This window comes from Talpa occidentalis, unplaced genomic scaffold (genome assembly GCF_014898055.3).
Source record: "Talpa occidentalis isolate TD23 unplaced genomic scaffold, MPIMG_talOcc4v2.1 talOcc4.5, whole genome shotgun sequence".
NCBI classification, from domain to species: domain Eukaryota; kingdom Metazoa; phylum Chordata; class Mammalia; order Eulipotyphla; family Talpidae; genus Talpa; species Talpa occidentalis.
Window position 1 is genome coordinate 101,566,626 of NW_023604861.1, and position 12,864 is coordinate 101,579,489.

General features: G+C 42.3%; 1 protein-coding gene across 3 annotated transcripts in view; it reads left to right on the plus strand.

Moving 5' to 3' along the window:
- The window catches only part of NPAS2 (neuronal PAS domain protein 2), a 152,124-nt gene that overhangs the window by 99,842 nt on the left and 39,418 nt on the right, over positions 1-12,864 (plus strand). For all 3 annotated transcript variants that reach the window (XM_054701909.1, XM_037527976.1, XM_037527973.2), the window contains 2 exons: positions 7,935-8,055; positions 9,054-9,167. In XM_054701909.1, coding sequence (XP_054557884.1) covers positions 7,935-8,055; positions 9,054-9,167 — 235 coding nt within the window. The remainder of the gene's footprint in view (positions 1-7,934; positions 8,056-9,053; positions 9,168-12,864) is intronic.

Here is a 12,864-nt window from a genome sequence, read left to right on the forward strand (position 1 = left end):
GGCACCTGTACTGGTCTCTTCATTTGCAATTTTGTCTGGGTTTTAGTTAGAATACATTTTCAACAGTTGTATTTGTACTTGTTGGAGTAGTTGGAGAAGTGGTATCAGCAACGGGTGGTAGATATAAAAGAGTACCTGGCAATAGGCATCAAAAGTTCACCTTCAGTAGACCCAGGAATTTGAACTTCCTGTTGTGGAGAAATGTGGGGGGTGGCAGGTGTTTATAGCTCTGCCTGGACTCCAGTCATAGTCTCTTCTCTAAGAAAGTCCAGGTGCTCTGACCCAATTCCGGCTATAGCTGTTCTGTGTTATGAGCCTCAGGTTCAATCCAGTAGTCTTTGCTCTGTGCCCTCACCCCTGTAACTCTCCAGCAATGCACCCTTCATCTTGGAAACATGCTGTGCGCCCCCTTATCCAACTCAGTACCGGTCCTTAGCAACCCCAGTGTTGGTGTGTGCCTGAGTGGATAGCAGTAGGGGGCTCTGCCCCTCAGCCACTCCTCCCCTTGTGGGTTGAACTGCCCAGTTGTTACTTTAAACAAATCTCACTTTGAATTTTTCCTACCCCTTTCAGTTTGGCTGATATGCCTATTGTGTTTGTTGATCATCAGTGTTTCCCTCAAAGGTTTTGGCTTTGTTTTGCATAATTTTTTGTAGAGTGTCTGGAAGAGGCAAGACCAGCATCTTCACTTCACCACCATCTTGCTAGAATCCTACATTTTTATATTTTAATTAATTCTTTCCTACTGTTACAGGGCAGGTGTCCTAAATCACTTTGGGCGCCAAATCTGTTACAGGGCAGGGAGAGGTGCACCCCAGACCCTGCAAACCTGCCTATTCTAAATGGGCTCTGCCATCTGCTGCATCAACACAAAACATATGAGACTTTAATGGGAAGAAACTTTAATACAACTAGGAAACAATACAGGAAAGGCAAAGAATCTAGTTTCTAAATCAAGCACCCAAAGTTACCCGTCCCCCCATGAGTAAAACTCCATCCAAATGGGATTGGCCCAGAGCAAGGCCCCAAAGCCTGCCACAAATCTAAAGCATCTTCCAGTGGGGGCCCACAGAAAAGTGTCAGAAACAACCAGACAAGCCTGGAAGGAAAAGAGCAAAATCAAAATCAAGATAAAAACCGCCACGGTCACCTCCCCAATGGGTCTCTTACCCACATCTGTGTCACCCAGTCTACAACCACAAGGCAAGTGTAGTTTCTTCACATGTCTCTCCATTCCATGTACCTTCTCCAGGTCTCCTCCTGGCTCTCCATCCTGCTTCCTTGCATCTTCAGTCTCCTCTGCAGCTTCTTCTCCCCCTGCTCAGCTCCACCCTCCATTTGGGTAGGGCAGGGAACCTGGAACCTCCCCCTTTCCTGGGGACCACCCTGTTACACTACTCTAAGGTTGTTGATACTGTTCTCTGTACTACCTTCTGAAAGTATTACTATGTGATTATCAGTTTAATTCTAAATCTAAACTAAATCAAAGCCTATCAAATATGCCTCCAACTTCCTGGTCATTTAGGGAGTCCCTGGCCCTGACTGCATCCCTGAGCCCATTCTAATCATTCAATGTAAGTTTTCTCCAAGGCTTCTTACCATTGTCCCTTCCCAGTGTGATCAACACAGATCTTAACTACCAGGACACCTGGGAACACTCCTGAGTGTCCACCCAGCCCACTTCCAGCCACGTCAGCCAGCAGTCTGTGCTCCCTTTGTACAGGCTCACTTAATTTGCTGGGTGCAACTGAATGGTCCTTCCTAGTTCCAAAGGAGAAAGGAAAATACTTTCCTGCCACCCAAGTACTTTCAGATCATCCCAGCCTTTTCAGGTGCCTGAAGAGAAAATATGGAAGATATGCAATTTGGAATTTGAAACAGGCATTCATAGTGATGCTCAGAAAGGGAACAGATTCTTGATAAAACAGCCAACGGCATATCAGTAAGTTGGGATAAAGGGCTTCTGCCTCCAAGAAGTAAATGATGTTCTTGATCATGTGATTCAACTGTGAAGGTGGCTGCAGATGATACGCCCCTTCCTTGTCTCCATAATTGCTATGCTTTTAATAAGCAGAGCTCAGCTCATTCAAGGTACAGTTCAATTGCAGATGTAATTTACTCTTCTGTAAGCAGTAGGGTTTAAGTTTTCAAATTACCATTGTTTGTGTTGGTTTTCCGTGCACAGAAATGGCATAATAATAGTATAATAGCAGATACATAATAAAGAGCTTGCACTACATCAACTATAGTTCCAAGTCCTTTTTGTGTGTTAATTCATAATCCTATCTTCCCACCATTCTATAGCGTGCCTTCCCCCATCTCTATTCAGTACTCATCTTTATTCTGTGCAGAATCTGTGGGTGGTAGACACACACAGCCCTCTGACCTGCTAACCATCTTGCACAGGAGCAGTGAAGCCAGGCAGTGCCTCCAGCCCTTCTTTGCCACACAGTCATTTCATTTTGTGGGCTTCCAAATGGCCCTCTGAGCAAAGCCTTGGGTGACTTATCATTTTCATGTATCTGAAAAATCTTTAAGAAGAAAGACTACTGTCATCTGTGAGCATTAATCATCTTCTGAAAAACTAAACAGAATGGGCTTAAAATAAAATCAAGAACATCAGAAGGAACTTGGACAAAGCCAGAATGAGAAAATGATAGCGCAGCTAGTGAGGGGGTTTGCAGAGTCTATCCTCAGAGATCAAAATGGTTGCATCCAAGCTAGAACCTGGTAGCCACCAGAGTCCTTTCTTTCCCTCCTGCTGTCCTTCATCAGTCACCACACAACCTTCCTCACACCCCCTGCAATGCTGGCTGCTGGCAGGGAGGGACTGCCTGCTTTGTCGTATTTCTTCACAGTGTCTAAAACAGTGGCAGGCACACAGCTGTCCCGAGTCCATATTGGTTGGATTGTTGTTGAAAGAATGGCATGAACTGTGTGTCTTCCTCTTCACCTCCCTTCCCCCTGTGCCTGCTCAGACTCTGACCATGTCTAGCCAGGCAACCAATGCGCCCTCCCTCTTCAGACCACTAGAAGGATTGCTTTAAAATACAAGTACTGCCCTGACCGCCCTTCCTTTAGATTTCTCGGTGGCTCCTCCTGGCACACATATGGAGCTCTGACTCCTTTGAGGTAGTGTATTCTGTGGCCCTGCCCCCCTTGCAATGCCCCCACCCATCACTTCTCTCCCTCCACTGGAAATGCCTCCTCTGTGTGTGCTCTGCCCCATGCGTGGAGCACCTGCCTACCAGATAGACACCATTTTGTCCCCCAGATCCCATTCAAGATTCCTCCCTCTAGCAATGATCCTCTGTGGGAAAGAGGCGGGCAGTGTACACATGTCAACACATGAATGAACCCAACTTCACATCATTTCGTAAGAGGTTATTAAACACCTAAGCATGCATAGCATTGATTATTTGCTGTGTGCCCTTTCACCAGCAACCGTACTCAAGGATCTGCTCATTAACCCCAACAACTTCCTCATCTTGCAGCTGAGCAAAGTACAGCTGGGAGGGGACAGAACCAACTTTCAAACCTTATCTCTGGGGCTCTTACCTGCTTTGCCACAGTGCAGCCTGATCCCTCACAAGGCACACCATGTAGGCAAAGACATGCCTTTTACCGCCAGTTAGAGTAGAGCATAACCAATACAGTGTAGTGCCCAGGAAGCAGGGGTGAGAGCACCAGTCTGGACAAGGTCATGGGTGCCTTCTCAGAGGAGGTCGTTTCAAGGCAGGCACCTACATGATGTATATGAGTAACCGAGCAAAAGGAGAAGATACATAATGTTCTGGCTTGAGAAGACAGCCTCGGGGAGCCCAGAAGGAAGAACAGACCTGGCACACTGGAGAAAAGAAAGTTTGGGAAGCTGGAGAAAGGACCAGCTGCAGAGAGAGGGTGGGTAGAGGGAAGGTTGTGTGGCGCTTCATTCATGAACTGAGAGGTTGAGGCTGTGTTCTGGAAATAATCGAAAGCCAACAGATTTTTTTTTTAATTTAAATTTTATTTTTATATTCCCCATACAATTGCAACCCCCTTATTTTGACCCCAATCCCTCCTTTCCCTGCCCCCCACTCCCCATAGAGTATCTCTGGTTCATAGTTGTTTGTTGATTTTGATTTTTACTTTCTTATAGTTATTCTTTTTCCTGGTCTCTTATTTAAGTTTTCTAGATTCCTGCTATGAGTGAGACCATCCGGTATTTTTCTTTTTCTTTCTGGCTTATTTCACTGAGCATGATCCCTTCCAGCACCATCCATGTTGCTGCAAATTGCATGAGTTTATCTTTTTTGATTGCTGAGTAATATTCCATTGTGTATATGTACCACATCTTCTTGATCCAGTCATCTATTTTTGGGCATTTGGGTTGTTTCCAAAGCTTAGCTATTGTAAATAGTGCTGCTATAAACATAGGGGTGCACATGCTCTTTGTAATTGATGTTTCTGTGTCCTTTGGGTAAATACCTAGGAGTGAAATTGCTGGATCATATGGAAGCTCCATCTTTAGCAGGTTGAGGAATCTCCACACAGCTCTCCATAGTGGTTGGGCCAGTTTGCCCTCCCACCAACAGTGCAGGAGAGTTCCTTTTTCTCCACACCCTCGCCAACATTTGTTGTTGCTAGTTTTTTTAATATGTGCCATTCTCACTGGTGTAAGATGGTATCTCATTGTAGTTTTGATTTGCATTTCCCTGATTACAAGTGATGTTGAACATTTTTTCATATGCCTGTTGGCCATTTGCATTTCCTCTTCAGAGAAGTTTCTTTTTAGCTCTTCTGCCCATTTTTTTTTTTGACTGGATTATTTTCTTTGTTTTTGTTGAGTCTCATCAGCTCTTTGTAGATTTTTGTGATCAGTCCTTTATCATTAGTGTTGTGCGCAAAAATGTTCTCCCAGTCGGTGGCGTTTCTCTTTGTTTTTGTTATTGTCTCTTTTGCTGTGCAGAAGCTCTGTAACTTGATGTAGTCCCAGCTGTTTATCTTTGCCTTCACTATCACTGCTTTGGATGATGTGTCTATAAAGATGTCTTTGATGTGCATATCATGTAGTATTTTGCCTATATTTCCTTCTATGTATTTTATGGTTTCAGATCGTATGTCTAGTTCTTTAATCTATTTTGAGTTGGTTTTTGTGTATGGTGTGAGGTAGTAGTCAAGCTTCATTCTTTTGCATGTAGTGACCCAGTTTTCCCAGCCCCATTTATTGAACAAACTTTCTTTGCTCCAATGCATATTCTTTGCTCTTTTGTCAAAGATTAGTTGACCATAAATCTGTGGGTTTATTTCTGGATTTTCTATTCGATTCCATTGGTCTGTGTGTCTGTTCTTGTTCCAATACCATGCAGTTTTGATGATTATGGCTTTGTAGTACAGCTTGAAGTCTGGGAGTGTGATGCCTCCATACCCTTCTTTTTTTTCAGGAGAGCTTTGGCTATTCAGGGTTTTTGGTGATTCCATATGAATTTTATCAATAATTGTTCTATTTCTTTGAAGAATGACATTGAAATTTTTACTGGAATAGCATTGAATCTGTATATTGCTTTTGGTAGGATGGCCATTTTAATAATGTTTATTCTTCCAATCCATGAGCAGGGGATGTCTTTCCATTTCTTTGTGTCTTCTTCTATTTCTTTTAACAGTGTTTTATAGTTTTCTTTGTATAGGTCCTTTACCTCTTTTGTTAGATTTATTCCCAAGTATTTGATTTTTTTTGTTTTGATAATAAAAGGGATTTTTTTTTTATTTCTTTTTCTTCAGATTTATTGTTTGTGTATAGGAAGGCTACTGACTTTTGCATGTTGATTTTGTATTCTGCCACTTTACTGAACTGATTGATTAGTTGAATTAGTTTTTCTGTGGAGTTTTTGGGGTTCTCTATGTATATTATCATATCATCTGCAAATAGTGATAGTTTGACTTCTTCTTTTCCTATTTGGATCCCTTGTATGTCTTTCTCTTGTCTTATTGCTCTGGCTAGGACTTCCAGTATTATATTGAAAAGCAGTGGTGAGACTGGACATCCTTGTCTTGTTCCAGATCTTAATGGGAATGCTTTCAGCTTTTCGCCATTGAGAATGATACTGGCTGTAGCTAACAGATGGTTTTAAGCAAGGTGGTGAAAAATAATTTAAATTGAGGGGCCTCCCCTGGTGGCACAGGCAGTTGAGCACCATGCTGTGCAGCTGTCCGCAGCCTCTGCAGTGCGGGTTCAATCCCAGCCAGCCAGCGAGGGCCCCACATGATGCAGCAGACCTCTCCTGTCATGCCCGTTGCTCCCCTCAGCAGTGTAATTCGTCAGTCTGCCTGTTCTGTTCCCCTCTCTGTCTCTGGTGAATCCCTCTCACTCTCCCACACATCTGGTGTGTACCCTGGCTCTTGTATAAAATAAATAAATAAATCTTTTAAAAATAATAATAATAATAATTTAGATTGAGGCAAAAGTTGGGATGGGAAGACCAATTTGGCAATTCATTGCCCAGATGAGAGGATGGTAGTCTGAGCTGGAGTCCTGGAGCTAGAGAAATAGAGAAGTCAATAGATCTGAGAGAACTGGAAGGAGGAAAATCTCTCAGCACTTGGAAATGGGCTGTGAAGATGAAGAGGAATGAGGGAAAGGGGTGGGAATCAAAGAAGTCACGTGGTATCTTGCAAGTGATGGGATGGCAATGCCATATATAGGGACAGAGCACAGGGGAGGGGGACATGGGTGTGAGAGAATAATAACTGGTAATTTGTGTGAATCCAAATGGTAGCTGGAAGATAATGAGGGCACTCAGAGAGTTGCCTGGATTCACAAGCATTGTAGACAGAGTGTTTGAAGTAGGAGTAGATGAGTTTATTGAAGAAGACCAAGGAAGAGGTAGAGACATGCCAGAGTCCTCTCTCCACTGTGAGCTCCCAATATTGATGACCAGCCACATGTGGCTATTTAAATTTCACTTATAATAAGTGAAGTTAAATACAATTCAAAATTTAGTCATCCAAATACTACGTGACTTTACTCATACATGGTATAAAGAGAAAAAAAAAAACAAGCAAACTAAATAAAACAGAAATAAACATTTAGAGGGAAAGGGAAAGAAGGGCAGGTGAATCAGGTCAAAGGGGTCAATTATATGGTGAAGGATAGATTTGGACCTTTATGAACTTAATGTAGTATCTACAGACACTGATTTATAATGATGCTCACCTGAAAATTATACAATGTTATAAAGGCAATGTTAGTTAAAAAAAAAATTCTTGAATAAAAGTTTTTTCTCCCATATCTTAAAAAAATTCAGTCCTCATTCATATTAGCCACATCTCAATGCCTCAGTAGCCACGTGGCATGGCATGGCTAGTGGCTTCCATATGGACAGCAAAGATTATAGACCATTTCCACCATCACAAACTGTTCTGTTGGACAGGACTGTATCTAGACTATGTTAAATTTATTTTTCAAGTTATATTTTGCATCCACAGTGCCCAGGCTCTTGGGGAAAACGTGCAGTTCCTTTGATTAGAGATTTTTAAGAAGTAAACAGGCAGATGTTTGCCAGACTAAGGATCAGAAAAGGAACCCCTCAAAATTTCAGGGTTTTTTAGATGAGGGTTTAGCCTCAAACTGGGGCTCCATGCTACCCTCCTCAAGAATGCAGGAGAGTCCACAGATGCTGCTCCTCAGGCCGGGGCTGGAGTCTGCACAGTGATCTGACTCTCACTTCTGTCTTGAATCATGTGCACTGGTACTGAAGCACTTGAGCAAGTAAAACCTTTTAGATTACAATTCAGGGTTACAGAGTGATAGTTGGAGAGTCTTCACAGGAAATCAAATCCTGACCTTTTCATTTCAGTAACCAATTCCAAATTGTCGTGAAAGTTCAGTTTTTGCTTTTGCTTTGGTTTTTCATCTGCGTTGAGTGTGTACCTTTGTTCTTTATTTTCTTTTTCAGTCGGATGTCATGGATCAGAATTTGTTAAATTTCCTTCCAGAACAAGAACATTCAGAAGTTTATAAAATGCTTTCTTCCCATATGCTTGTGAACGATTCCCCCTCCCCAGAATACTTAAAATGTAAGTTTAACTTTACTCATTTTAGAAGGTATAAAGAATTTGAAAGGAGGTTAAGTGAATTAAGTAGGGAGGACTAAATTTAATAATAATTTTCCTTGTGACTCAGAACATTTCCAAGATCTGTAGAGGTACAGTTTAAGTTTAAAGTTAAAACTGGAGTTTGGGATATGTAAGACATTTAGCTTTTATGTGGAAAATTTGAAAGCATAGAGTTTAAGGAGAATAACTTGCTTTGCATGTAATACAAGTGAGTCCTTTTTTCTTTTTCAGAAATAAACTGAAAAATCTTTTAGAAATAAACTGCAAAAATCAGTGAACAATCTTATATTGAAGGATACGATCATGCTAGATCTATGTAAATCAACTAAATACTGAGTAATTAGGCGAAAATCCCAAACACTCCTCCCCTGGGTTTGTCATCTGATTATTTATGTACATTTGTGAGTGTGGGGGAATTTTAAAGTTTTGATCAAAATTGGCAACCTGGAAAGAAGGCTGGTGTTGGTGCCTGCTGAACCGTGTGTCACTTAATTAAGCATATACCCTGATGGAGGCAGCGAAGATGCCTTGACTTGCTCAACCTTAGCCCATTTGCCATGATTAATTTGTTCCATTGTACATCTGATTTTAGTTCAAAACAAAATGAAAAGATTAAATTAAAGAGAGCAGCTCTATAAGAGCAGCTTTATTTTAATATACCCTATGAAAACAACTGGAACTAATTGATGCCGACATAACCAACCACAGACATCTGTGAGCAAATTAAGACTAATTGGGTCCAAGCATGAAATGCAAAATATCTATAAGCTACGGGGGGGGAAACCCTATGCTACAGAGGTTATAAAGCATGTTCTAAAGTCGTAATGAGAGAAATACCCTGGCCATGTGTAGACTAAATCCTGTGATTTTCACCAAAAAAAAAAAAAAGCTACTTGTTTAGTCTAGAGTCTGCAATGCTCACGTTCCCTTTCTCTCCTCTTTTTCTTTTAACGGCCCAGCTGACAACGATTTAGAGTTTTATTGCCATCTTCTCAGAGGCAGCTTGAACCCAAAGGAATTTCCAACTTATGAATACATAAAATTTGTAGGAAATTTTCGCTCTTACAACAATGGTAAGCTTTAATTGTCATATAATTGCGACAGTGTCTTTTATCATGCAGACGTGCACATGGGGGCATAAGAATCTCCAAGGGAGAAGGAGGGAGAATATGAGCTTTTCATATTTGCATTTGGATTTTCATGTTCCCAAAATGCATTTTGTGCTCATAAATGTTATCTCCCACTTGAGAAGAACACACTCCCACACCTGTTTATGCCAGTGCACTAAGTCCCACTGAAATGCACATTTCTGTGCTGATGGAATAATTCTGTACTGTGAGAAACAACTTGGAGTTAATAAAGAACCGGCTTAGCCTACGCACAGCCAGACAGGGCTTCGTTGTGACATGAAGACCGGAACCTTGGTTTCTGCATTTTTATCCTCCTTTTACAGGACTATTGTGAGCATGTTTTAATAGATCCGTTTCATGGATCTTCTGCCTGTTATGACCCTAGTGCCATTTTACAGTGAACCAGGCTTCTACATTGGATGAATTGTCAAGTAGGATAAGCCAAACAGTAAAGTCTCCCTTTCTGAAATTACCCAGATAACTAATTGCCCAAGCTTTGACTGCAAAGACCTCAGCTCTAAATTAGACTTAAACATGAAATTTTACTTTTGACCCAGGCAAAATGGGAATGTAGGCCTATTGCCAGAAATTCCAGAACACACATCTCAGCACACAGCCCCATTATGGAGCACAATACAGAAAGGCCTGCGTTTTGTTTGCTCTGCACCTCAAAATTCAACATAAAATAAGTAACTTTGAAAGATCCAACAGTTTATAGAACATCAAAGAAAAGGGGGAATAGAAGGAAGTGTTGACAGGGGGTGATCAAAGGAGAGAAGAGGGAAGGAGGCAAAAAACAAAAGAAAACAAATACAGAAAGATGAGCCATAGAGGTGAGAGGGTGTGCGGGTGGAGACACGGGGGTTGATGGTGATGATGCTGACTTTGCTACTTTCGTTGCTATTCTGTAATTCTGGATCCATGGTGGAATCTATTGCCCCAGTCAGATGAGTCCACAAATTTCTGTTAGAACCCGCCAAATAATGGCACCAAGTCCCAGAACTGAGGCTAACCAGGATTTTTCCTCTGCTCTGGATGATTCTCGGTGGTATGTTATTTGCATAAAATACATGCTTTGTTTAGAAGGCTCCCGCTACACACATGATCATGCCAGTATGAGTTTCACACTCAGTGTTCAGGGCTCAGGCCTGAGCAAGGGGCTACTCGTCTGACTTGGCCCCTTCTAGGCACCTGGCTCCAGGCTCAGGGGGCCTGAGTCCCAAAGTCTGTGACCTCTTTCATCAGAACCTGAGGCTTTTTTCCCAACTGGACTACTCCAGCCCCACCCTCATATTTCCCAAACTAGAATCTTTAGATGATTCCTGAGATTCTGCATTTTAATAAGCTGCCTCCACAGTGAACCACAAGCTGGGTTTTCTATGGAGTACCACTTAGGTCAGATTCTTTAATTCAGTGGGCCAATGAACTATCATATACTTATTTGTTTGGTTCATTAAACATTAATATCATGAGGTTTGGGAAGTCTTTCAGATGTGTAGAATTAGGCCTGGTCAGGCCTTGAGTGCATCTTGCTTTGCCCAGGTATAAGGGTCCGCTTGGCAAAGCTGACCTCTGGCCACTTTCACTTAGGCCCCTGAGCCTGGAGGCAGGTTCCCAGAAGGGCCCAAGTCAGCCAAAGAGCCCCTTGTCCAGGCCTGAGCCCTGAACACTGGGTCTGAAAATCACACCGGCAGGGGGCGGGGTGTAGACTCAGACCGCTCCATTATGACGCCAAGTGCCATTCCATAGGAAATTTAATGATACCCTCTTGCTTATGCACTCCTTCCACAACTTTACCCTTGAGTGACTATAAGTAGTGGTTTGGAATTTGCTTAAAATATATGTGCTGTGGCCATAATGCCAGCTGCTGGGGTAGCAGCATATCCTAAGTGTCCACATGCAAGTGGGGAAAGGCACCCTAGTCTCCAGGGTGCCAGGATGTGAGCATTATGGGATGCTGATCCACTTATCCCCCTGACAACAGTGCATGAACTTAGTTAAAGGACTGACCTCTGATTGGCTGTTGAGCTGCAGTTGTATCATTTGTGAATTTCTGTTATCACAACTCTCATTAAGATGCTGCTGAATATCACTTTGAAGCTTCCTGTCACTTATCACATTTTAGAGGGTTTCAAGGAAATAGGCAGGCTTCATTCTGAATACCTGGGATTTTTTTTAACTAGCAAGGCTTTATTTTCACTTCAAGTTGCGACAGTGTTTGTTTGCCTAAAAGAATGTGTGGAAATTATGTGTGATTTTTTTTTTTTTTAAACTGTTACTGCTATAAACACACAGCAATGAAAGCAGAAATTTTAAAACCACGAGTGTAGAGTGCTTTTCCAGAGCTTGTTGTATAAATCAAAGTTAGAGGGACCACCTTGGGACACAAGTCTCCAAATGCAATTGTAACACAACTGAAATATAATTCTAACTTGGATTGAAATAGACAGCAAAACATGTCACAGGCCAATGAATTCCCAAGACTGAACCATATGAAATAACTAAAATGCAGTCATATTTGGTCTATAAGATATGCTTTAACATAAATACTTCAAATTTGATAGTGTGTACTGCTTCTCAATAAACAATGAATGATGGGATAATAAAATAAAGCTCAGCTTAGGAGTGTTTCCTGAGTACCAGGCCTTGGGCTCAGTCTTTGCATGGATTATCCAATTCAATCCTACAACCACCTGATGAGGTGGTATGTTGGTATTAGCCCACCTTGACCGAGGAGGAAACTGCTGTGTCAAAGAATTAAGTTAAAGGTGCCTGGGTAGGGATTGGGAGACCTAGCCAGGTCTTCACACTCAGGCCTTCTACCCTGAACTCACTCTCTTAACCCCATGCTTTGCTGCCTCCCCAAATCTATGTTGAAGTTGAACATCTAGATGCAAAGCACAGGCCTGTCCCTGCCTGTCTGTTGGTATGTGATGTCTGTAGCTGTGCACATCAAATGTCCTGCACCCATAAAACCAAGATTTGTTTTAAATCAAATATGGTGAGATACACAGATGTGGGAATGACTGTCATGAAGGAAGAGGTTCATAATAGAAATAGGCACAGCTCATCTTGCAGGGCCACCCGGGAGCACCAGGGTTGGTGAGAAGGCAGAGGGAGCAGGAGAAAATGTGAACAAGAGCCTCTGTTGTGGTTTCTATGAGAGAGGATAGGCAAGGCAGGGTAGGTGGTCTTAGGACTGACTAGCTGGAATAATTTCAGGGGGGTGGTCTGAAGTATGGGGGGCTGCCCCCAGTGGTCTGGTGCCTGACCTGATTGGGGCGGGGGGTAATGGGACTCAGTGTGAGAGCCCAATAAAGGAAGTCACAGAAGTGTCATAGCTCTGAATTGATTGGTTTGCACATGAAGGGTATCACAGGAAGGTAAGTTTAGTATCGCCAGGAATTGGCTAACCATAGGAGGAACAGTCACCCAGGGTCAGCAAGGCCCCAAATGTCAAAGCATCTAATCCACAAGTCACCTAGTACAACTTCCGCAGTCCCCAGATGTGGCAGAGGTTAAAAACCAATCTGTAAAGTGCAGAAGGAAAATGAATATGAATGTCAGCATTATTTTATTGGAATACTTGCTCATATTTCCAAGAGCATTATGGGAAGCCCTATTATGTTACCATGAAAAG